Source organism: Typopeltis vanoorti, chromosome 5 (assembly GCF_054136105.1).
Source record: "Typopeltis vanoorti isolate ZY-2024b chromosome 5, IOZ_Tvanoo_1.0, whole genome shotgun sequence".
Classification (NCBI taxonomy): Eukaryota; Metazoa; Arthropoda; class Arachnida; order Uropygi; family Thelyphonidae; genus Typopeltis; species Typopeltis vanoorti.
In genome coordinates, this window is record NC_143553.1 from 56,216,822 (window position 1) to 56,244,023 (window position 27,202).

Sequence of the window (27,202 nt, forward strand, 5' to 3'; positions counted from 1 at the left end):
AAAGTATGGAGATTCTTATTAAAGTGCATAAAACAGAATGTTGGAGTGTTTTTCTACAGTTGTGCGTGTAACTTTGGAAATGAAGAGAGAAAGGTCAACGAATGTAATGTTGGTTGCTATGAATGATCAGAGTTATTGTCAGTTGGGTCCACACATCTGAGAGTGATTTTACAGATTGTGCATCAGGAGAGTTTGGGGGGAGAAAGAAGGGAGGGTTGTCTTGCCATGATGCTCTATTACTAAGAAGTTGATGAGACAAAGAGTAATAATGAAATAACATCATAGTGAAAATGTGTTGTAGGAAGAGATGCTTCAAATACGTAGGCAGATGGAATGCATTGGATCACAGTGTGGAGAAGGTATCATGTGAAGTAGATGGGTAGCACGCATGAAAAAAGTAATCTCTCTAAATGCCTCAACAGTTATTTAGAGTGGTTACATATGTTAAGATTGCAGATAGCATGAATGGCCTCATGTGAGAAAGTTGTGCAGTTGTGTGTCACAAGGCACTCGTAAAAACTTAATGGAGAAAACAAATCAAGATAATTATTCACTAATTTTATTTAGTATGATAAATTAATTACTATGCCAATATTTTGCTTTGGTTACCAAAGCATCTTCATGAGCACAGGGAAATACATTTAAGTACATGCATACAGTCACACTAATAGGAAGCCAAACATAGAGTATAAAAGGCAGGATTCTACAATCCTAATTGTTGCTGGCTATGAGTGGGGTGATGGAAAGTCACTGAATCTCAAAATAACAGTCTCCCATATTTTCAGTAAAGTGAAGAAGCTGAATTTGTTCAGATTTGATGAATGTTGTAATTCTGTGTCAGATTCTAGAAATAATCTCTCTGATTTATATCTGTTCATACAAAAGGGAGTTTTTGTTCTATTGGATCTTGTGATTTGTATCCATGAGATGGTCTACTACTCCAGAATGGTTGTAATGCAAGTAATGGACATAGTTTCTGTGTTCCTCCAGACAGTACCAGTACTGCAAAGTTTGATAGCTCATACAAAATTATAGCTAAGCTTTCATATCAAACTAAATAAAAATAACATTTCAAAACATCTTGCCTGTAACATACAAAAATAAACATTTAATTAAAAATTTTACAAATAACTTTTTAACTTTAAATTGAATTCATTTATTTTTAATTTGTAGGATATCTCAATTTTAACACAGATATCCTATAATAATTCCTTATCTCTGCTTGTTAGTGTGGACCAACCAAGTAATCCTATGAGCTACCTTGATCACTTCAGCATATATCCTCTGAACCTTAACTCTCTGCCAACATCCCCAAATCCAAACCTTCGTCAATTTCCTAGAGTGCAGTTCCACCAGTGTGGCGCATGCCTTGTAATCTTTTCATCACAAAATGTATAATTTTATACTTTTCCACATTAAACTAGTAACCATTATCCTTTGCTTATACTATCAACTTAAATTATCCTGTTAACTCTCAACATCACTTTGATTAACTGTTATGCTACTAATTTTGCATAAACAACAAACAGCTGAATGTTTCCCTTTAAATCATTCTCTGTATAATTTATGTACAAGTTAAAAATTAGTGGTCCAAGCACAGAACCTTGCAGCACACTACTAGTCACCTGTTTTTCCTTGTATTCTACTCCTTTGTGTACTACTGTTTGTATCTGTCCATCAGTCACCATTGTATCCATATGACTAGTTTCATATCCATCCCCATTTTTTCCATTTTGGATTAGAGATTTCCGTATGGTATCCTGTCAAATTATTTTGCTAAATCCAGCAGTATCATCATGTAGCCACTCCCTTTATCCAACTCAGCTATCACTTTATTATAAATAGTGAGTAAATTTACTAAAGAATGACCTACTTTCACAAAACCAAAATGCTCCCCCCCCATACAGTATCATATTTTTATCCACTCATTCCTGAATTCTGTCTTTGACCAACTTTTCTAATATTTTCACTGCCACTCCTGAGATACTTATTGCTGTATGATTTGCTACTGCAGTCTTGGAGCCTCCTTTATGCAGTTGAACTATTTGCCCTTCTTTCACTCCCTTGGAACTTTACAGGTTGAGACTTAAGTTAAACAACATAGTCAGAGGCAGTACCAATTCCTTTGCACATTCTCATAATACATGAGCTGTTCTCCCATCAAATCCTACATCTGTATTTGCATTGGGATTCTGCAATATCCTAAGTAATTCCAATTCATTAACCTCTATTCTCACATCGGTTCCTGTGACATCTATCACTGCAGTAGTCTCACTTGGATTATAGATCCTTGCAAAGTGGGTACCCATTAAAGTTCTTCCATAGTCATTCTTCCTTTTACTTGCTACATAGTAATTATGGGATTTCCTTTGGTCTGTTCAGCTAATTTCTTCTCATAATCCAATTTTGCCTTCCATATCACACTGGTTACCTTTCTTGTCCGAGCCTTATAATTATTGAATGTTAAGATCAACTTATGAAATCATCTGCTCTCTTTGTATAAGTAATATAGTCATAAAGGTATTTCACCTGTGAACTTTTGTTTGCTTTTGTATGCTTTCTGTTTAAGTGCTCAAAGAAATACTGGTGTAATTATGGCTGGCATTCAGCTAAAGTATACTAAGGCACTGTATCATTATAATTGTAATAAAACAATGAAGATTACATAAATATATAATAACTAATTAAAACCACATGCAAAAACTTCCGGTTATAATTTCAGTCCGGACTTTTTTCAGAATTTTATCATTGTGGATTTAATGCAAGGAAACACTAAATCACTTAACATTTTTTAGCTAAACGAATGAGTAACTTAAATGAATTAATATCTTAATAAATGAATGGCTTAAATGAACAAGTGAATTAAACTATGAACAGATCTTTTCAGGAAGCAGTTCTGATGCTTGAGCTGGTGATTGAAGTTGAATGGTGTACAAAGTGACTCATACTGTGATGCATTATAAATTACTATTTTGGGAACAATGAAATAAAACTATCTTGGTGTTCACTTATATCAGGGGTCTTCAACCTTTCAGACAGTGTGGGCTGCATTAAAAATTTCAATGAAGACCGTGGGCCACTAAGCTATACTTGGGTATTTAGAATTGTAAAATGCTTTCCAGATTGACAAGGAACGCTGTGCATTTGATACTTTACATAAAATCCTATAAAAATAAACAAAGAGCGTAGGTAGGAGTCAGGTTCATGATAAGTAAATACAATCAGTACTTGAAAAAAGATAATTTAATGAAGAAAACATTCATTTTTTACAATGTCAATGGGAAACTTGGCAGTGCTTTTCCTTGACCAGCTTGTCGATGTTGGCATCAATGTTGGAAGTCACTATGCACAGAGTATTCTTGAGATGTTGGTCCGTAATCTGAGTTCTTGCCTTGAACTTCACATGCTTCATTCTGGAGAACTGCTCACATAAGTATGTGAGCAGTTCTCCAGAATGAAGATGTGTGCCTAACAAAGCACACATCTTCAAAGCATGCTGGCAAAGATTAGGGAATGCGTCATCAGAAATGTAGTCTTCGTAAAATGTAAGCAAGGGCACATTGAAGAGTTGTTTTGGAGTTCAAGCAGCTCCATTTGTACTGAGCCTGGCATTTTGGCAGCATTGACCCTGAATGGCATTGAAAATAAATCTAAAGAGGACTGTTGGTTACGAAAATCACTAAATCTCTCTTCGAACTCACTTCGCAACATGGCTAATTTTGTAGTTTGTTCATCAAGAGACGAACAGTTGGACTCAGCAAGAAGCTGAAAATGAAGTATTTTTTTGCAAGTTGTGCCTCCCAAGGTTTGAGCTTGGCCACAGAAGCTTTGATGGGATCAAACAGAGTGTGCACCAGTTGATCTTTGGATTGTAGCCATGTATTTAGGTCATTCATATGCAACAAGATGTCGGTCACAAAGGCAAAGTCTGTCATCCACTTCAGATCATTGAACTCCACAATCGACTTCCCCTTGGTTTACATGAACTGCTGTATTTCGCTCCTTAAGTCAAGGACTCTTTTAAGAACCTTCCCTCTGCTCAACCAATGCACATCACTATAATAAACCACATCACCGTGATCCGCTTCACACTTTTGCATCAAAAACTAGTGGAATTGACGATGATTCAATCCTCTTGCCCTAATAATGTTGACGACAGTCACAATAACTTTCATGACATTCTCAAATCCAATAGTTTTCGCGCACGAATTCTCCTGGTGGATTAAACAGTAGTAATGGATGAAATCTTTTCCTTCTAGTTCTGGTTCTTTTACGTAGCAGCGCAACAAACCTTTCATTCTTTCCCACCATAGCAGGGGCACCATCAGTTACCACACCCTCGAGGTTGGTTAAGCTGAGGTCGAAACGCTGGAGCATTTTCTTGGCAGCTTCAAGAATATCGGTGCCTTTCTTCATTCCCTTCATAGGTGCATGCACTAGCAGTTCTTCTGTCACAGTGAATTGTTGATCAATGCCACAGGCAAAGATAGCCAGTTGTGCTGCTTCCTTCACATCTGTGCTCTCATCTAAAAGCAAGTGAATATGATGTAAATTCAGACGACCGTTTTTTTAAAGTTCCTTCAATGTCATTGGCAAGTTCTTTGACACATCATGCTACAGTTACCCCAGATAAACCCAGGTTTTTAAACACTTCCTTATTATTTGGGCACAGAATTTCCCCAGCAGCAATGAGACTCTTTCACAAACTTGTCATCCAAGAAGGCTTCTGATTTTTTAGCAATTTTTTTCAGCTATTACATAACTTACTTTGACGTACTTTTGCTCTCGTTCCTCTCTGCCTTGTAAACGTGCCCTGTTGGCATTTTAAATCAATTTGGAGATGGTTCACTTTGTCCACACGAAGCTGCCCTTGAAGATGATCAAAATTGGACGCATGCTTTGCCTCATAGTGTCGATTTATATTGTATTCTTTTGATACTGACACTGACTCACGACAAATTAAACACACTGGCTTATTGTCGATTGGCACAAAAAAGTACAAATTGGTCCACTTTTCATTAAAAACCTAACAAGAATCACTTAATTTACGCTTTTTACTCGTAGGCGCCATAGTGAGGGAAGGTGAACCCCAAAAATGATCCAAAATGGCCATGTAACAGTTATTATCCACTGAAGCAAGTTTGAGCACGGTTAGTAGTTGGAAGGGGATCAATTGTTCGATGCTGTTTGCACATTCTCCCTCGATGAGTCTTTGGACTCCATGGAGGTGTCAAATAATAATAATAATATGTCTCGCACTAATGAAAAAAGTCTGGCAATATAAAATATTGCCACAATAGGCTATAGCTGACATGACTAACCTGCATGCGCTTATACACGAATATCACACTGTTCACGACTGACTGACTGTCGATGAGATCCTCTTGTATTTATATGAAAATAATGAAATATCGAGAACCTTCGAGATGTATCTGGAAGGCACTAGACAGCACACTCGAACGAACTACTGCTTCAGCCATCTACCTGTGACGTTAGTACTAGCACTTAAGTACCGCTTGGCACTGGTAGATGGCTGAAGAAGCATGTCTATTTAATATATATTTTTATGGGATTTTATGTGATGTATGAAATGCACGGTGTTCCTTGTGAATCTGGAAAGCATCTTACAATTCTAAATACTGCAGTATAGCTTAGTGCTCTGCGAGCTTCATTGAAATTATTTTATATTTAATCGCATTTTAATGTTAAGTAGTTATTTTTTCAAAATGGCTGGCGAGCCATGGCAAAGAGCTCCATGGTCATGCATTGTTATCTTATATCTTAGTTGATGTGCTGTGAATATTCTACTCTACTGCTACAGGCTATTCTTTATGTAATTGTATTTCTAAATTGGTGTGTTTTTATTACATCTCTTCTCCTGCATCAATTACTTAAAATGACCACATTCCTTTAGTTTTTTTCCAAATGGGCAATACCATAGGCCAGTATCATCTTGTAAGGTATTACATAGACCTCACTTGATCTCCCCATTTCCTGGGAACCTAGGTGATTATATCTGTACACTGTAGGCAAGATGCAGTCTTATCAAGTTACCAGCCACATTTGCCTTAGCAAATGTGGCTGGTAACTTGGATGTGGCTGCTAACTTATTCTCCATCTTCTATAATCCACAACTCTATACACTACTTGTAACAAATTCCCATTTAATATAATACTCTACCTTCAATATAATACTCTATCTCCAAAATGTATAACCTTGAAGTATCATTGAACTTAATATTCTGATTAATTTTAATTAACTAAATTAATTTAACTTAGATTAGCTACATAGATTTCCTATTGTGGATCATCATCATCAGTGTTATATGCTTGGAAATTAAAAAAATAAACAATATTATAGTTATATGGAGAATGGAATCTCTTTTTATATGCAGTTGCCTAAAGTCAACCTGAAGTCAGCCAAATAAAAAACTGATACTTCAGGTATATTATCAATTTTCCAGCATTGGATAGTCTGACACCTCGTTTAGTCCAGACAAAATTACAACAACATGCTTGAAATTCCTATGACTACCTGGTTAGTTCATTGGGCTTCCTCAGATGGTGGTGTGTGTGAGCATGCACAAGCTTGCTTAACTGTGCTTAATGGACTTCTGCAATTAGAAGTGATCTCTTGATTTTGAGTGATTTTTAGCTTCTTTTTCTTACATTTAATCCTAGAGGGGCTTCTGATCTAGGCCAAGTTTACTCTGGTGGTGGTGTCAAGTATAAGCACAAGTCCACATCCACTTGTACTGTATTTTATTTTTTATATTAATGCATTTAATTTCTTTACTTAATTCACATTTAATATTCAAGTTTTTAGAGGTCCATGGTGCTTTAGACATGCGAGAGGAGTAACTAATGGGTCAGAGTTATACTGATGAATTATTATTACATGACCTCTGTTGGTCTGGCAAAACTGCTAATCTGTGGTGTACCTGTATTAAGATCAAATAAAGTATGTGTGTGTGTGATGCAAAAAAAAAATATATATATGTGTGTTTGCATATGATAAAAACTTATAATTTTCCAGATTTTGGCATGGAGAATCCATCATTAAGGTTGAGATTTGGGTGATGCAGAAGTATTTCAGAAGTTCTATAAACAGTCTGTTTAAGTCAACCTAATGGATTCAATATTAGACTTAGCCTGACTTAGCATCATAGGAAATAACTGAATATCATACTATAGACTATCTACACTATTAAGCGGAGATAGTTAAACAACAATGGCCCAAGTACTGAACTCTCTGGTACATCACTGGTGACTTTCTTTCTCTTAGCTTTAACACCTCCATACTTTGTGATTCCTATCAGTTAGCTACTTTCTTATTCATGTCATAAGCTTATTATGCTTATCCATCCTTTAGATGTTGCTTAACAACCTTTCATGTAGAATCCTGTCAAATGCTTTGGCAAAATCCAGAACTAACATGGTATATCCATTCCCTTTATCCAACTCTGCTGTCACTCTATTATAGATGCAGTTCCTAACCAACCTCTCCACTACCTTGAGGACCACTCCAGAGATACTGCTGTATCTACTGTATAATTTACCAGCTTGGTTGGCCGAATGGTTAGTCTATCAGCTTTCCAACAAACAGCATTCAGGTTCAAATCCTAGTTGGGATATGAATCTCATCATTTAATATTCAGTCTGAGATCACCATTCCATTTATTGAAAGCTTTGAAGTAGCTTGCAAAAATTATGTTTGTTCTCTAGAGTAGGGTTTTCAGATTATATGAAAAATAAACAAACATACAAAAAAAAAATAGAAAATAATAAAAATATAAAAACCTTTCTTAGCCCAACTGTACTGATGCTATAGTATCATACTGTAGATACTATAGCATCAGTACAGTTGCTATTCAAGGCCACAACGTGACTCTTGAACCACACTCTTGAACCTCCAGAATATTTTGCCACCTTCTTGATATTTATTTTCTATGTTCTTGCCAAAGTCCTCCCATGACTTTTGTTTAGCTAGTTTTACACACTGTTTAGCTTTCTTACATTTGTCTCTGTATTCTCTAATAGCACACGCTGACTTATTTACCAGGAACTTTTGATATGCTTTTTTCTTTTCCTTCACTACCTCTTTAACTTCCTGTGTCCACCATGGAGTTCTAATTTTTCTATCCTTGCAGACAACTTCACCACATGCCTCTCTAGCTGTATCACTCAGGGTTTTCTTCAAGGCTTGCCACTGAATCTCAAGGTTTGGCTCCTGTTCTCAAACTCTTTTATTTTTTCTTCAATAATCTTTGTGTATTTTAGTCTACAGTTCACATCTGAGAGCTGCTCAGCTTTTATTTGCTTTAAAACTTTCTTACATGTCATTCTTTTCAATATGAAATTCAATTTTATCATGCTCAAGACTAGATAGTGATCACTTCCAATTTGAAATCCACTGTACACTCTGGTGTCCTGCACCAGGGAGAAAACATCACTATCAACAATAACATAGTCAATGAGACTTTTCTTATTCCTTGCCTTTTCTCTCCATGTGAATTTGTGCACATTTTTATGTTGGAACATGATGTTAGTAATAACCAGTCCATGTCCTGAGCAGAAATCCATGTTGATCTGGTACTTATCTAATTCCTCCGCTAGCTCCATTTCTTTGCCATTCAGGCTTCTTATGTTGATAGTACCGATCTTTAACTCTGGTGATGTTGAGTTGGGGTGTGTTTTCAGATTTGTTCCAGTAGCTGACTTTTCACTGTTCGCCCTGGTTCCCTGGCGAAAACAAGGGGGCCCTTGTTTAACCGGGCGACGCACCAGCCGGCATGAAATTTTGTCATGTTGTACCATTATTTTGTATTTTGTTTTAACCAATAGGAATACAATTTGGTCGGGTAAATCCGAAATTGCCAGCCCATCCTCGTTCATTCAGTATCCAGTAGATACCCAACAGGGTGCACCATGAGAAGGTGAGAATTGGACATTAGGTCAGAAGCCCTGGTCGGCTCTCCGCATTCCTTTAAAGGCTACGTGGAGGTCTCTTTTCAGTTATACAGCTTTGACTTTTAAGCACTCCTAAAACCATTCTTCATTTCTGGAATTGAGAATGCGAGTTCTATACATTTTTATATTTCTTCTTCTTCTTCACCCATAGTCTGTGTTGGAGCAGTATAAAGGTGAGAGTCCTTTATGATATTTAGGGTCATCGTTATCCTTTTTTTAAAAAATAGGAATTACTCTTTCTGTTTTCCATTCTTTTGATTAGTTTTCCCATTGAAAAAATTACTGAAATAATCTCTCTCTCTCTCTCTCTTCTCCAACCCCCTCCCTTTTTTCCCCCTAAATCTTATTCTTTCATATTTATATAATGCCCAGTTTAAGTTTTCTTCTGGTCATTTTTCTTTTGTTTCTTCCGAACTAATTTCGAAATGTTCTATCATCATAACTTTATCATTTCCATTAACTTTCTATATGTCCCTCACCCATGAAAGGCTGAACTGTACTTCAGTACAGTTTTCTTTTGTAATTATTCTCAGTCCATAATTTTGAATCAAAATTCTATTGTTTCAAAGGTAAAGGTTTTGTACTTATAGTACAGAGATATTCAAGTTTACTAGGCCCAACAGCCACACAGCATCTTTCAAGATGTTCACAAAGCACAAAATATTTTCTAAAAAAATTAATTATTAAAAACAATTACCGTATTTTTTGGATGATAAGATGCACCCCAAATTTATGAGAGATTTTTAGAAAAAAATATTTTATTATATAAAGATATTTGCAAATTCTTACTTAATTTTTATTTATTGTTACAATCATTTGTATTAGCAATAATCAGTTCATCTTCACTCTTGGTACTATCACTCGTCTCGTTAATGTCGCCATTCATATTACTTTCATCTGAACTACTGTTGTCATTCCCTTCATAAACTGCATCATCTTCAGTACCATCCATTGCATTACGTATCCCGCATTTCTTAAATGACTTTATAATCGTCTCTTCTTTCACAGCTTCCCATGAATTTTTCACCCAGGTACATACTTCTGAAATTGTTGGCCGTTTCATATGTCCTGTTGCTGTAACATCGTGATTTGGCTTTGCCATCCATTGGTTCCACTCATCCAGCATAAAATTTTTGAATGGTTTATTAATAGATCCATCCGAGGGGTGTAATTGTCTTGTAAGGCCTCCAGGAATAACAGCTAATTCTGTATTCATTTCTTTTAGAAGCTTCTTGGTTGATTCTGTTTAATGTGCTCTGAATTGATCCCACACTAACATTGCAGGATTTTTAAACAATGCACCTGGACATTTTGCCCATATCTTTTGTATCCATAATTTCATTCCTGTTTCGTCCATCCAGCCTTTATCTTGAACATGGATAATAATGCCACGAGGAATTTCATCTCTCGGTAACGTTTTTCTCTTGAAGATTAACATGGGGGGGTGTAGTTTTATTCTATCCGTGCAGCAAGCTAAAACTACAGTGTAATGAGTTTTTTTGTGACCTGTTGTTTTGATCACTAGATTCAATGACAATATTTTGACAGTAGATTCAAAATGCCTTTTGAATCTACTGTCCAATTTGAAGGAACATCAAAAGTTAGAGGCACTTCATCCATGTTCACAATTTGATTAAGCTCAAAATTAAATTTCCTTCTTACTGATATGACAAATCTATGGAATTCTATAATTTTAGCTTCATAGTCAACTGGCATTTTTTGGGCTAGAGTGATTTTTGTACGCATGCATAACCCGTGTCTTTTCATAAATCTAAAGCACCAAGATGGTGATCTGGTAAAATCTAAAATTCCATTAGCAGTTGCCTATCATTTCGCTTCAAAAATTATGATTTTCGTAGAAACAGATATTTCATTGTTTTGATGATTTGTTACCCAATTTTTTATTTGTACTTCTAATTCTGGCCATTTTTCTAGGTGCGAACGGAATGTTTTCTTGTATTTACATAGCAGTTTTAATTGTTCTTCTTGTTTTCTCCACTAACGAACCATTTTTTCTGTTGGTGGTGGAGCAAAATGTCTTTCTGCTGCTCTGTTTCCATATTGTTTTGCATAAGTTATCACATTTAATTTATAAGTCACGTTATATGAAAGTCTTTTTTGTTTTACACTCATTTTTTCTAATTTTAAGATAAAAATTTTAACGACTTATAAAAAATAATTCAAATGAACCGTACAAAAGCATATATGTTTACACACTAATGACTATTGACGCTCTAAATCGGTGATTCACCCACATGCAGCGAGATAACTTAGGTACCTACCTTCAGTGGTATACTTACTAATTTTATTAACACATTGCACCAGTAATTGAACTTCACTAACAGCTTTGGTACAGTGTAAAGATTTGTATTTTAATGTTACCTTCGGACCATAAGACGCACCCTAATTTTTAGTCAATTTTTCTATGTAAAAAGGTGCATCTTATGGTCCAAAAAATATGGTAAATATATAGATTTATATTTAAATATAAATGAGGATTATATAGGACAGATTATATAGAATAATATTAATATAAATATAGACACATAAACACATCAGCTGTTTCTTTTAGGTTTTGAATAGTTTTCTGAAGTTTATCATATTTATAACATGAATTGTCTTTTATGATAAATGCAATAAAAACCAAAATTGTCTCGGGAGTTGCAACCTCATGAGCCACCACTTCTGCTATTTTGTATTATTATCAATCCATAATTCTGAATAAAAATTTAGAAACTCTGTTGTATTGAAATAGAAATGATACCAAATTCCAGCTGCCTTTCTTTTCATATTGCTTCAGCCTTTCTACAAAGTCAAAGATTTTATTAAAAATCAGTTTGCTTCAACATTCTTAATGTTCAAATTTAATAGAAATGTTAACAGAATTGTATTACTTTGTAGTGTCAGACAGATTCCTGTGGTCCTTCCAGTCCTCCTTCCTCTCCTAAAGTGACAGATGGACATCATTCTGGTATTTATTTTCCTTTATATTTCTCATGATTGTAAATTTACTGTTCTTGATCTGTGCTGTGTCATATCAGTAAAAGCAGTGCTTTCTGTAAAACAATAGGCACCACCAGTGGTGAGCTATAAGGGGCTCGTGCGAGCCCTTCGTTAAATTTTTCTCAAATTTGCGAGCCCCTTGTTCTTCTTGTTTAATAATCTTGTAGTGTAACCACAAGATTATTAAATTGAATATATACTTGGAATGTATACAGGCTACTATAATTGCTACTTTAAATTCATGTGGATTTTCTGATAACTATATAAAAATCATTTCATTGCATTTTGTTCTGATGGAGCTAGTGTAATGTTAGGAAACAAATCATTTTGTTCTGATGGAGCTAGTGTAATGTTAGGAAACAAATCATTTTGTTCTGATGGAGCTAGTGTAATGTTAGGAAACAAATCAGGTGTTGCAATCAAACTTCTACAAAAATTTCCCAATGTTGTGATTTGGCATTGCGCTCATCGTTTACACTTAGCATTAGATGATTCGATAAAAAACATTAAAGAAATAAATCATTTTGAAATATTTATGGATAAATTATATGTTTTTTATTATCAATCACCAAAAAATCAAAGAGAATTAAATACGATTGCAAAAGACCTTGGTATCGAAATTTTAAAGATCGGCTGTGTGTGTTTGGACCATGATGGGCAGCTTGCAGTTTACGAATGGCTCTTGCTTTGTGGAGAAATTACCCAGCTTTATGCATCGAACGATAAATATAAGTGCTTTTTAACCCGACTTCTCAATTTGGAATTTTTAAAAGATCTAGCATTAATGATTGATATCCTACAGGAATTATCATATCTGTCAGAAGCTCTACAAAGTTGCAATATAAGTATTATAAGGGCTAAGTTAGTTTGTTTGTTTTTTTTTCCTTGACGATGCGAGCCCTTTGTTAAAATTTCCATAGCTCACCCTGGGCACCACTACTTATTATTTGTTAGCAGGGGGAAAATGAAAATAAAAAGGATATGAAAAGAAAAAAATTACTAATATTTTTACTTCATAGTGTCAATGTTTTGGAATAAGAGCAGGAAATTAAAAAATTAAATTATTGTACAGTTATCTAAAAAATAACTAAAATGTATGCAGTCGTTTTTAATAAAATTATATAATCAATATAAAAAAAAGCTTTATATAGCAAATTTCTTAATGATAGATACATTGAAAACGTATATTTCATTAAATAAATGAGTACTTAAATAACTGAATAACTAAGAACTAGTACTGCGTACTGTTGCATACCATCTCAAACAAAGCATTGAGCCAAGATAAATTATTAGGTTGTTTTGATATTTATTGATTATGGTTATAATCCCTATATTTTTTCCTTTTTTTTTTTTTCCCTGACATAAATTTTACCTTCACTGTCTTGAAACTAAACATACTGAAATTAGTAAGTAACAATAATTACAGAATAGATTTACTCATATTCATAACTTATTTTAACGGTATTACAACACTAAATGAACCTAATTATAAAAAAGATGTTGATTAACTAGCTTCTATTCCACTGGATTTCAAATTAGCATCTTTGGACACTACATGTTACAGTTAACATCTGACAATGAGTAAGTGAAACAATTCAAATTTTAATGGACAAATAATCTCATCATCATCAATTTCTTGATATGTACCCCCAAGAGGTATTCAGGTTACTATGACAGCACTATATGATTAAGTCTGCATTATTATTAATCTCCTATCCACAATTTTTCTCCATATCAATCTATTACTTGTGAGCACTCCAATATTGTCATATCTAACATTTTGTGCTTCTAAGGCACTTCTGACCGAATCAATCCACTTATACTTTCGTCTTCCTCTGGGTCTCTTTCCCTACCATATTGGCATCAAACACCTGTTTTTGCTAACCTTTCTTTGCCAGTTATATTAAGTGACCATACCACCTCAGATTAGCTGTGCTCGCATATTCTTGAATGATAATAATGTTAAGCTCATTTCTAATAACTTAATTTTTAATATGATTCTGCTATTGATGCAATCAGTTTATTTCCTTATTTTTTCTCAGAACCATCATATCTGTGGTCTCTAGTCTTTGATCAAGCGCTTTATTTCTAACCCAACTCTAAGATCCACAACTTAAAACTGGTTTGAATAATGCCTTGTTTTATACTGCTAGTTTGGTGTTTTGGATAATGTCTCCCCATTCCATATAAATCCATTCAGCCAGCAACCCATCATACCAGTTTTGCTTATTCTGTTGTCTATTTCCATATTTAATTTGCTATCTTTACTAAAAACTGTGCCTAAATAGTTGAAATATTTTACTTGTTCTATAGTTTTTCCATTCAGAATGCAACTGATGTTTTCAGTGTACTTCTGCACATCAGTGTCTTATGCATTGTTACATAATTCACTGTGCTGCTTAAAATTGGTTTGAACACTGTCTTGTGTACTGCTAGTTTGGTGTTAGATCCTCTGTAGCTCTGGCAGTATAGACAAAGCCCTTTGGGCAGAAAGACCTGGGTTTGATTTCCGTCCATGATGTGAGGAACCTTTATCTGGTCTCTTTTCATTAAAGGCGAGTTAGCCAGTCTCATATGGAGGTAGAAGGTTTTTTAAACCAGAAACTCGTGTTTTCCTTCATTCAGAACAGGAAAACCGGCCCCCTGAACACACACACACACACGGATCTACAGTTATAAAAATATACTTAATCCATCATTAGGAGGCTCAGCGAGTCCTAAGGGATGGGGAGGATAGTGGGAAATTCCCTAAGAATAAATAAATAAAAAAATGTTTGGTGTTTTGGCTAATTTCTGTCTTATTCCATATAAATTTATTCACCATACCAACTTTGCTTATTCTGTTGTCTATTTCCAAATTTAACCTGCCATCTTCACTAAAAACTGTGCCTAAATAGCTGAAATATCTTACTTGTTCTATAGGATCTCCATTCAGAATGCAGCTGAAGTTTTCTATGTTCCTGCCTATTTTCATAGTTTTGGCCTTTTTACTGCTGTTTTCATGCCAAATTTGTTACAGCTGTTATTCAATTTAGTTTGTGAATCCTGGAGACTTGCACTAGATGTGATTAGGAGTACAACATTATCTGCATAAAACAAAGAGCTAAGTTTGGCATCTCCAATTCTGATATCAGGCTTGATGCTACTTTCTTTCATAATGTGATCCATATAGATGATAAATAAGAGTGGAGATAATGTGCATCCTTGTCTTACCCCTGATTTTTCATCAGGCCATCTTCCTGTATTTCCTTCAATTCTACTACAGACTAACAACTTAAATATAGACTATTTATTGCTCTGTATAATGTTGCATTTATCCCATATAATTGTAGTGTTTTGGAAATCTTTTCTCTCGGCACCTTATTGCATGACTTTTCCAGATCTACAAAACTTAAGTACAGATCCTTGTTATATTTCCACAATTTCTCAACTATTTGTCTTACGGTGATAATCTGATCTTGAAAACCTCTATTTGGCCTGAACCCAGCTTGTTCTTCTCCAGGTTTCTCTTTCGCAGTTTTTCTCAACCTCTTTTCAAGTGTATGCTTGCAAAAATATTACCTGGAACACTCAATGGAGAAATTCCTCTGTAATTCTCACATTGAGCTCTATTCCCTTTTTTACAGATGAGAGCTCTACTCCAATTATTGGGAATTCAACCTTCTGTCCGTATCCTCTAAATTATGCAACGTAACCACTGTAAAACTTTTATACCTCCATAGTTAAACATTTCTGGTCAAATATCATTTACTCTAGCTGCATTTCAAATTTTTGACAACTTTTTCTTTTTACCTTAAGTATTAATGTTTACTCCTTTGCATTCCTCTTAAAATTTTTCTAATACTGTTCTGCTACTGCTTGGTTCATTTTACAGTCTTCAAAGTAATTACCCGAGTTATCTAGGATATCCTTATCTTCAATTTTCATGTCACCTTTATCATCTTTGATTCCTTTTAGTGCTCTTTTCTCCTCTTTCTTCAATAGCCTCCAGAACATCTTGCCACCTTCCTGATATTTATTTTCCATACCCTTACCAAAGTCTTTTCATGACTTTTGTTTAGCTACTTTTACACATAGCTTAGCTCGCTTACATTTTTTCTCTGTATTCTTTTAGGGCATGTGCCGACTTATTTGCTAGGAACTTTTGGTATGCTTTCTTCTTTTCCAGGACTGCTTCTTTAACTTCTTGTGTCCACCATGGTGTTCTTATTTTTCTATCCTTGCAACAACTTCACTACATACCTCCCTCACTGAATCAATGTCTTCTTTGTAGTTTGCCAGTGAGACTCCAAAGTTTGGTTCTTTTTCAAACTTCTGCAAAATTTCTTGAATAATGTTTGCATATTTCAGTCTACAATTTACCTGTAAAAATTTCTAAAGTCCTAATTTGGCACCCTCTAATGTTGTAAAAAAGAAGTATTATATTTGTGTAGGAATTGATCTTAAGATAACAGTCTTCCAAATTTTTGGCAGATTAATGCAACCATATTTATTCAGTGTAGGTGAATGCTGCATAGTAATGGCTGACTCTAAAAATAATCTTTCAGACCTTTAATGACTTTTGTATAGCACATTAATTTTCTTCCATCTAATCCTGTGTAAAAGGGTGTCCAAAGTATGGTCTGCCAGTCCTCTCCAAGGCAGATGTTAACAGATAGTAGGCCAAGTCACTGTCATATGGAACTTCATATACTCCAGGATATGCCAGGGGATGATAATTAGGAGAGCAAATAAAAGTTGCTAATTTAATATGGCTTGAATGTGGTGCAAAGGTTATATTTTATTAGTACTTTGGGTATCTTTTCAGATGTACCTCAGACATAAGGAATAGTGGTGTTTTGTTCTTGTGTGTTTGAAGAGGTGAAGTAAGAAGGCCATGTAGTATTTTATCTATTTTGTAGGCGCTGTTAGTCTGTCCATTTCTGTATGCAAATTCTTACCAACTTCTCTAAAATCTTCACCACCAGAACAGAGATACTGCTAGGTCAGAAGTTAGACACATCAGTTTTTGCACCACCCTTGTACAACAGTGCTATCACATTCCTTCCATTCCTGTATGTACCACCAAAGAACAGGTCGACCACACTACATTAGGAGGCAACAGTCTGTGAGGGATGTGAATGCATGCTTCTGCCATAATCCTGTGAGAACGTAGATAGTGATGTCGTGAGAGATGAATGTTTTGCAGAGAATGATGTCACATGCACTAACTGATGACCTGGGGCTGAGAGCCTATTGTCATTCTATTGGACTCTTCCTAACAGCACACCTTATGCGGCAGAGGGTGATAAAATCAAGGGCACCTCTCTGGTGGTACGTGGACAACAGACAGAGATATATCCTCTTCACAGATGAGAAGATTTTCACCATTGAGGATTTGTTTAAACCCCAAAATGATCATGTATGTGTGACACATGCTGTGTGACCATCCTGGATGGTCACACAGCATGTGCCATACCGTCCAGGATTCAGATAGGTCATCACCCCACATCAGCGATTGCTTGGTGTGTATGTGGGGTGATGTATCAAGGGGTATCCAAGTTGCACTTCTGTGAGAAAGAGGTAAAAATTTCTACCTAAGTTTATCAAGATGCCATGCAGAAACCTGTGTTATCGGCCACTGAATGACACCTTGTTTAACAGTAGGCAGTGGACCTCTCAACCAACCCCACACACAAGGCAATTACCCACACAACAGTGGTTGGAGGCAAATGTGCCCATCCACATATCACTATCTGATTGGCCATCCAGAAGTCCCGATTTGAATCTGTTGAACTTCAAAGTGTGGTCAGAGCTTGAGAGAGTAACCTGCAAGAAATTACACCCCAGCATTGCTAGCCTGAAGATGGATTTGGAGTGAGTAGTGGCAACATTTCTGTTGGATGTTATCTGTGTGTGCCGCAATCAATATGTGACCCACAGATTTTGGGCATGTGTGAAGGTAAAAAGGGAACATTTCAAACATTGAGTTCTGCCATATGCACATTATACATGTGGTTTATATTTGCTAAAAGCTGTAAATGATTTACTGATAGATTAAAGGTTTATGCACTATTCAAGTTCTAACAGTATTTTTTGGGAGCCATTGATGTCTCATCAATGGGAGGGTCTGGCTCCCACTGATGAGATGTCAATAAAGGTTGACACCAGCCTTGGTAGTGACCCTTCCCATTATGCATAGTATTACACATCCAAAAGGGTGTGTGTGTGCTTTGCATTATAGGATGCATACCAAGGCAATCAATATACAAGTAGCTCTGTCGTGAACATAATTCACGACTCAAATATTTCACGTGCAAAACAATGTTTTGCACATGAAGTATCTCTCTTTGCACATAAAGGATTAAGAATATATTTCTTGGCATCTTTAAATTATAGTAGAGCCAATTTAAAAAAAAAAAACTTCAAAAAAAAAAAATATATATATATATATATTTCCATGCTTCTTGACTATTTGCTTTAAGGTAACCATCTGATCTTGATAATCTGTATTTGGACTAAATCCAGCACATTTTTTTCTCCAAATTTCTGTGTAACTCTGTTTCTTAAACTCTGTTGAAGTTATCTAGAATTCACAGCATTGATACTCAAAAATAATTAATTTTCTCATTCTATTTTATTTGAATTTTTAGTGAAGTTGATGTTTTTAGATTATTAATTTCACTCATGTTGGGAGAGATGTCTGTAGATACAGAATGATGTAATTGTTTCGGTATATCTTTTACATCAGTCCCTAAGAGAAAGGGAAGAGATAATAATGCAATTTAAAACCAAACAAAGAAAAAACTTCCTGATTGGAAGGCAGGCTCAAGTAGAGTAATGTGGGTAAACTTCAAAATAATGAAACTTGTTTGTGCTTGTGGTCCAACAGAAGGGGTTTTCTTAAGGAAGAAGCATAGGAATTTTTTTGAATCGGTTAGAGAAGGAGGCTGACATAAAGAAAAGAGAAAAGCTGGGCCTTTGCTGGAGTTCTAAACAGCAGAGTAAGAAATGAGCCCAACCAACCATATAGAAAAGTTTTAGGAAATTTTGGAGAAAAGGGCAAGGCTAATAATAATGGTAAGTGCCTTCTGGATTTCTGTTCAGGATACAGACCAGTCATTAGATGTTCAAGTTCACACTGAAATGAAGCGATCACTTAGTTTTAAGTAGAATAAAAATGAATATCACATTAAAATGAATAATATACAAGAATGTTTTAAAAAAGAATTAAAGTTGAGCAGTGTTTACAGGTGACCAATAGATTCAGTTGTACAAATATTATTTATTATTTTAAAAAAAATGAAATAGTTCCAGACAACAACCAAACCTTGGAGTCTTGGACAAACTCTGAAGAAACACATTGATTCAGCTAGGCATGCATGTGGTGAGGTTGTTTGCAAGGATAGAAAATTAAGAACACTACAGTGGACACAAGAAGTGAAAAGAGTTCTTAGAAAAGAAGTTGGAAGATACTCTCAAAAATACAGAGAAATATGTAAGATAGTTCTAAGATGTATAATAGTAATGTAAATGTATATAATGAAGCTCATGGAAAGACTTTAGCAAGGATATAAAAGATGAATATCAGGAAGATGGCAAAATGTTCTGTAGGCTATTGAAAAAGCATACAAATTGAGGAAAGGGAATCAAGCATGATAAAACTGATATGTCAACTAATGATAAAGATATTCTAGATGTTTAGTGTAATTAGTTTGAAAGACTGTTAAAGAAATAAGCAGTGACAGAACAGTACTAGAAAATATTCAAGAGGAATGCAAACAGGAGTAATGCTCGAACACTTGAGATAGAAAAAGCTATCAAAAGCCTGAAATGTGGAAAAACAGATGGAGTAGATGACATTCAACCAGAAATGTTCAAATTACAGAGATATAAAGTTTTGCAGTGGTTACACTACATAGTTTAGAAGGTTTGGTCAGAAGGTTGAATTCCAGATGATTGGAGTAAAGCTCTCATAGTGCTCATCTCTAAAAAACGGAAATAAAACTAAATGTGAATAATTACAGAAAAATTTCTCTGCTATGTGTTCCAGGTAAGATTTATGTATGCTTACATGGGAAAAGGCTTAGAAAATTTATGGAAGAGAAACCTCGGAAAAGAACAAGTTAGGCTCAGCCAAACAGAGGTTGTAAAGATCAGATTTTCACTTTACAACAACTAGTTGAGAATTATGGGACTATAACAAGGATCTGTACTTGAGTTTTGTAGATCCAGATAGGAATATATGAAAAGGTGCCTAGAAAAAAAGCTTTTCAAAATACTAGAATTATATTATGTAAATGGAACATTATACAGAGCAGTACAACATGGTCTATATTTCAGTTGTAAGTCAGCAGTTTGAATTGAAGAATATGCAGGAAAATTGTTTGATGTAAAATCTGGACCAAGACAAAGGATAAACACTATCTTTTTTTTTTTTTTTTTTTTTTTTTTTTTTTTTTTTTTTTTTTTATGCCCATACATGAGAGGTAAGTTGATCAACCTATAGTACATTAATACCCATATATGGATAGTAGATTAAGAAAGGAAAACTTGTTTGCATTTGATTTAAAAGACTATATTTTGTATTCCTTGGGAAACAACAGGGGAAGACTGCTTTACAATACAGCAGTTGCAGGGATGAACGAGGAGGAAAAGAAACTTGTTCTGCAGGTTTCAAGGTGCACTGTGAAGGGATGCTGAGCAGCAGCTGCACTTATTCCAACTAGCTTAGTATTAAGTGAGGAAATTATTGATGCTATTTCAGATGAACATTACCCATGGAATGAATTAAAGATGCCAAGAAATTATATTCTTGGTTTAATCCTTTATCCAAGTGTAAGCAAACAAAGTTTGTGCCTGAAATATTTTCAGGACAGGATAACTCGCATATAGAGGCTAATGACGTCACATCACTTGCCTTAGTATTCCATAATGTAAAATACATATCCTTACAGACACGTATAATGCATTATGGGAAGACTCACTGCCAAGATTAGTTTCAACCTTAATTGAAGTCTCATCTGTGGGAGCCAGATCCAGAGGTAATACCAAGGTTGAAGTAATGCAGAAGTCATATTTCATATATGAAGTGTCATAACTTATTATTAAAATTCTCTGGATTAGAGATAGTTGTTGGAGTTTTTCCACTTGGTTATGCTATAAATTAAAGATGCCAAGAAATTATATTCTTGGTTTAATCCTTTATCAAAGTGTAAGCAAACAAAGCTTGCACCTGAAATATTTTCAGGACAGGGCAACTCGTATATAGAGGCTAATGACTACACATCACTTGCCTTAGCATCCCATAATGCAAAGCACATATCCTTATGGACATGTATAATGCTATGCATTATGGGAAGGGTCACTACCCAGACCGGTTTCAACCTTTATTGAGACATCAATAAAGCTCAAAATTTTGCCTTTATTGAGACCTCAATAAAGGTCGAAACCGGTCTGGGTAGTGACCCTTCCCATTGAATCAAGCATTTTGAGGGAACTTTTAGGGTTTCCATCCCCATATTTCAGAGCAGTATTCAACAGCTGGGCAGATTTGTGATTTGTATAAGGTTAACAGCTGCTCAGGGGTTAAGTAATGTCTTGAGCAACTTGATCTCCACTCTTATCATCTATATTGATCTCATTATGAAAGAAAGTGCATTAATCCTGATATTAGAATCAAAGATAACAAGCATAGTTCTTTGCTTTATGCAGATAATGTTGTACTCCTAAACACATCCAGTGCAAATCTCCAGATTAGATATAATAGCTGTAACAAATTTGGCATGAAAATCAGCAATAAAAAGACCAAAACTATGAAAACGGGAATGAGCATAGAAAACTTCAGCTGCATGGGTATACAAAAGAACATGCAGGTAGCTTATTATGGCAATATATTAATGTTAGGGGTATCAGAAACAAAGGAGTAGAGTTTGTTCTTAGAGGTAGAGTCTTGGTCATTATGATGGGACCTCAGATTGTAGGCATTAGTGAGACCTGGCTATCCGAATCAGACATACTAACTTGTATCGAGTGTAAAGGGTACAGTATTTTTAGGAAGCATAGGAGAGGTGGGGACGTTCTGCTAATGATATCGGATGACTCGAATCCAGTTAGTGTTGAGAACTATGATTGTAATACTAGTAACAGTATTTCATTTGGCAGTGAATTTGAAGCCATCTGGTGTGAGGTGGAATCTAATAAGATCAATTACATAGTGGGGTGTTGTTACAGACCTGGTGGATCGGTTGCTAGCGATGAAGAAATGCATTACCAAATAGAGATGATGGATGAAAAAAGAGTAATTAATGGAAGACTTTAATTATCCAAATATTGATTTGGTAGCAGTAAAATCTCATGAGAAGAATGAAACTGAATTTATTGAACTGTTAGGAGACAACTTCCTCAAGCAGCATTCATAGAAGGAACTCAAGATCAAAGAGTGTTAGATTTGATTATAGTGTCAGAGGGTGTGTCAGTTAAAGATGTAACTATTCTGCCTCTGGTTGGTGATGACAGTGATCTTGCAGTACTCACTTGCGAAATGACTAAGTTTATGAATGTTCTATTAAAAAAAAAAGGCTAAATGCTGAACTACAAAGGAAATTATGACCAACTGAGGAGTATACTGAGTTCAGCAGAATGGTATCGGTTGCTGGATGAGAAGAATACGGACATTGATTGGGAATCATTTAAACAATACCTAAGTGATGCGATATCAGAATGTTTTCCGAGAGTTCAAAGAATAAATAGGGTAGGAGTCAAATGGATGTGTAATCTTATTAAACAAGAGATCCGTAAGAAACAGATGATATGGAAGGAATACTGTGTGCATAAGGATGATGTCCATTATGAAAATTATAAGCAGCAGGCCAGAAGAGTCACAACTGTTGTACAGAAAGCTAAGTCTGAGTATGAAAAGAAACTGGCTCTGCAAGTAAAAGAAAGGATGCATATAAAAGAATAACTCTTCAGAATGCAGATGGAGTGAGGGTGACAGATGCAGAAGAGATTGTTCAATTGCCCATTTTGCTGAAAGCTGTCAACCTGGTCTTTTCATACACCTGAAGAAACTCAGGTGTATGAAAAGGAGGTATTAGAGCTATCACACAAACTGAATAAGATTCTTGTGGAAAGGCTTAGACATTGGTTATGCATTTTTTACTAAGTAATTTAAGGAAATTACAACGTCACTAGGATATACATTAAAATAAATTTTAATATACTTCAATATTTCGGCAACGTCACGTTGCCATTTTCAAGAAACTTAAGAACAACAAATAGTAAATGAGGAAGAAGCAGGAAGCTATTATTTCTCCTAAAGTCCTGATGCTGCCCCCTAGCAGGCAATGTTGGTATTCTTGGGCAATTGGGCCGAAGGTCTTCTGATATAGGTTTCCCAAATTTGAGGCAGTCTTATGCAGCCAAATTTGTTGAGGTTCGGATTGTTTCTTAGGACTGAAGCTGATTCCATGAAAGCCTTTCATACTTGTATTTACTACGGTGTACTATCGTGGCTTTCTTCCACTGTATTCTATGGCAGGTATCCAGTGCATGGTCAGCAAGACCAGAGTGACTGTACTGGTGAAACCGGATGTAGTCCTTGTGTTCTGAAATTCTGATATTGGCTGTCCTGCCCTGTTTGGCCAAAGTAGGACAGCTTACAGCTGCAAGGGACCTGGTATACACCAGGTAGGTCTAGAGGGGGGGGAGGTTGGTCTTTAGTAGAGCGGATAAGAGATGCCAATTTTTTATATGGTCTGTAACAGGAAGTTAAGTCATGTTTTTTTAGGATTTTTGTAATTTTTTCCGAGGTACTTCGGATATAGGGTATGGTGATGGATTTAGAGTAATTCTTGTTGTGAGGGGGAGGGGGGGGTTTGTGGTTTACTGGTTTCAATATTTTTTGGATTTTTTTGGGGCGGGGGTAGTCATTGGCTGAGAAAGTGTTGAGAATGTGGTTTAGTTCTGTGGTTAGGACATTGTCATTTGAACAAATAAGTTTAGCCCTGTTGTGTAGTGTCTTAATGACTCCATATTGTTGTGAGGAGGGGGTGATGGGATTGTTGGTGAATGTATCTGCCTGTATGGGTGGGTTTTCTATAGACTGAGAAAACAAAGGTTCCATCTGGCTGGCAGGTGAGTGTGTCTAAGAAAGGAAGGCAGTTGTTTTTTTCTCCTTCCAGGGTGAATTTGATTCTGGGGTGTTGGTTGTTTATATGTGTTAGAAAGGAGAGGAGTGTATCGGAGCCATGTGGCCAAATAGCGAACACATCATCAACATAGCAAAGCCAAATGGTTGGTTTTTGTGGGGCAGAGTTTAAGGCTTTCTCTTCAAAAGTCTCCATATAAAAGTTGACCATGGGTGGGGAGAGTGGAGAACCCATGGCTGTCTCCTCTATTTGTTTGTAGAATTTTCCTTGCCAAACAAAGTAGCCCGAGTTCATTGTGAACTGAAAAAAGGCTGTGATATCGGGAGGAAATTTAGCTTGGATTAGCTCTAAGGATTCTTTGAGTGAGACATTTATGAATAAGGAGGAGACATCAAAACTGACCATTATGTCAGTGTGTTTGAGTGTAAGGTTTTCTATGCTGGCTTTGAAGTGGGCTGAGTTTTTTATGTGTGAAGGTGTATTGCCAGTATAGCGTGAGAGAGCTTTGGCCAAATGTTTAGCTAGTTTGTATGTGGGGGGATCAATGCCATCCACTATGGGATGTAGTGGCACATTTTCCTTATGTATTTTTGGGAGTCCATAAATATGGGGGGGGGGGAGTATGGAGTTAAATGGTTTTAATTTGTTAGTGATTTCCACAGGCCAAGAAGTGACCTTCTTAAGGAGCCTGTGGAGTTTTCTAATTTGTGAGTTGGTGGGATTGTACTCGATAGGAAGGTAAGTAGCCTGATCTAACAATAAAGCTTACCTGTGTAAGCTGAAAGCTTTATCCTGTTTCACCAGTACAACCACTCTGGTCTTGCTGACCATGCACTCGATACCTGCCATAGAATACGGTGGAAGAAAGCCACGATAGTACACCGTAGTAAATACAAGTATGAAAGACTTTTCATGGAATCAGCTTCAGCCCTAAGAAACAATCTGAACCTCAACAAATTTGGCTGCATGAGACTGCCTTAAAATTTGGGAAACCTACATCAGATGACCTTCAGCCCAATCACCCAAGAATACCAACATTGCTTGCTAGGGGGCACCATCAGGACTTTAGGAGAAATAATAGCTTCCTGCTTCTTCCTCATTTACTGTTTGTTGTGCCTGCATGCACGTATCTTGTCCTTAAGTTTCTTGAAAATGGCAATGTGACGTTGCCGAAATATTGAAGTATATTAAAAATTTTTTTAATGTATATCCTAGTGACGTTGTAATTTCCTTAAATTACTTAGTAAAAAACTGAATAAGAATTCAGCAATAGGGGACTGATGGGATATCAGAATGGGTGCTAAAAGTGTTCAGTTGAACTGGCTGTTGCTTTCACCAGGCTATATAATTTGAGTCTCAGAATAGGGAAGATTCTGCAGGAATGGAAAGAATGTATGGTAATCCAATTACACAAGGGTAGTGCAAAGACCGATGTATCCAACTTCAACTCAGTATCTCAGGAGTGGTGGTGAAGATTTTGAAAAAATTAGTTAATGCTCTTATTCAGAAATGGCTTGACAGTGAATCTGTACTTTGTGTTGAACAGCATGGGTTTACTAAGGGAATGTGATGTTTTAGCAAGTTGCTCACATTCTGTAATAATGTTACCATTGAACTAGAGAGGGGTAATGGATACACTATGATACTTTTCGATGTTGCTAAGGCTTTTGTCAAAGGACAGCATGGAAGACTGTTGCATAAATTGGAGAATATGGATTTGGATTATAAAAAAATATTAGTGTGGTTAAGAGGATGGCTGACTGACGTATCAAAAAGTGATATATGGGCGATTTGAGTCTGAAAGATTTTAGGTTGACTAGTGGTGTGTCACATAGATCAGTCCTTGGTCCACTATTATTCAATCTGTACATTAATGATATTGGCAAGAATTTGACAGGTGACATACAACTATTTGCTGATGATGCAAGAGTAGGTAGGGTAATCAGAAACTACTTGGAATGATTTGAATAGGCTGGAACTGTGGGCATGGAAAAATGGATATCTGTTCAATGTCAGTAAGTGTGAAATCATACACTTTGGTATGATCAGATGTCCAATGTCATATAGAAGAAACTGATCAGGGTAGGGATCTTGGAGTGTTAGTAGATAGCAAGTGGAAGTTCAGCAGCTATATAGCAAAGATTGCAAATACAACTCAAAAGATAATTCAATGCTGAAGCAAATGTTCACATGTAAAGATTAGGATGTCATTTTGTCTTTTTACAAGGCCTTGATAAGACCCGACTTTGTTTATTGTATTCTGATATAGTGGAGAGTGCAAAGAAGAGTGTTAAAATGATATCAGGATTGTGGAATACTGGTTATAAAGACAGAATGGGAATTTGTAGAGTGCAGACACTAGCAAACAGGAGAAAGAGGGGTTATATGATTCATCATAAAAATTGTGGAAACAACTACTGTATTGGAGTAAAACTTCAGCTTAATATAAACCAAAATAAAAACTCTGCGTTTCGACCTTCACATTAAGGTCATCTGGAGTATACACATATATACAAAGAAACAAGCTGTACTACAATACACATGGTATGCTTAAGTTACATTGATTTGGTCAGCTGTTAGACTATTGGCCTGACATCTTTGTGAAAAAGAAAAAAAAAATCCTTACTAGATCAACACTAGAGTCCTGTTGTTGTTATTATTATTGTTATCTATTTGGTTTCAAAAATAAATTAAGCTAGAGAACAATATGTTCACTCATAATTACTCATTTAAATATACATATAAATGACAACAAAAACAGTATGGATGGTGGCCAATAAAAGTTGAAATAATTGTTTAGAGTCCTAAAGTCAGGATTTGCTGGAAAACTTGAAGAACTAAGTGGGCTGAATGTGTGCCATCCAAGTTCTTGGGATTTTTATGCCACCATTATTGTTAAGATGAGGATGGTTAATTAAAATTTCACAGGCTTCTTTAAATTTCTGTTCATACCAAGTTTTTGTATGATGTAAAGAAACATGTACTTTTCCGATCAGTTTAGTGTAGGGTGTTAAGAGTGTGATCTGAGAGACTTGCTTCACCCAAATTGTTAAATTTAATGTGTCATTTGTGTTCTTTTTTATGGATAGAGATTATAT

General features: G+C 35.7%; 1 protein-coding gene across 5 annotated transcripts in view; it reads left to right on the plus strand.

The window, feature by feature from the left end:
• Nucleotides 1–27,202, plus strand: part of LOC150106430 (armadillo-like helical domain-containing protein 3) — a 352,469-nt gene that overhangs the window by 150,942 nt on the left and 174,325 nt on the right. For all 5 annotated transcript variants that reach the window (XM_090392440.1, XM_090392443.1, XM_090392441.1 and 2 more), the window contains one exon: nucleotides 11,872–11,941. In XM_090392440.1, coding sequence (XP_090248566.1) covers nucleotides 11,872–11,941 — 70 coding nt within the window. The remainder of the gene's footprint in view (nucleotides 1–11,871; nucleotides 11,942–27,202) is intronic.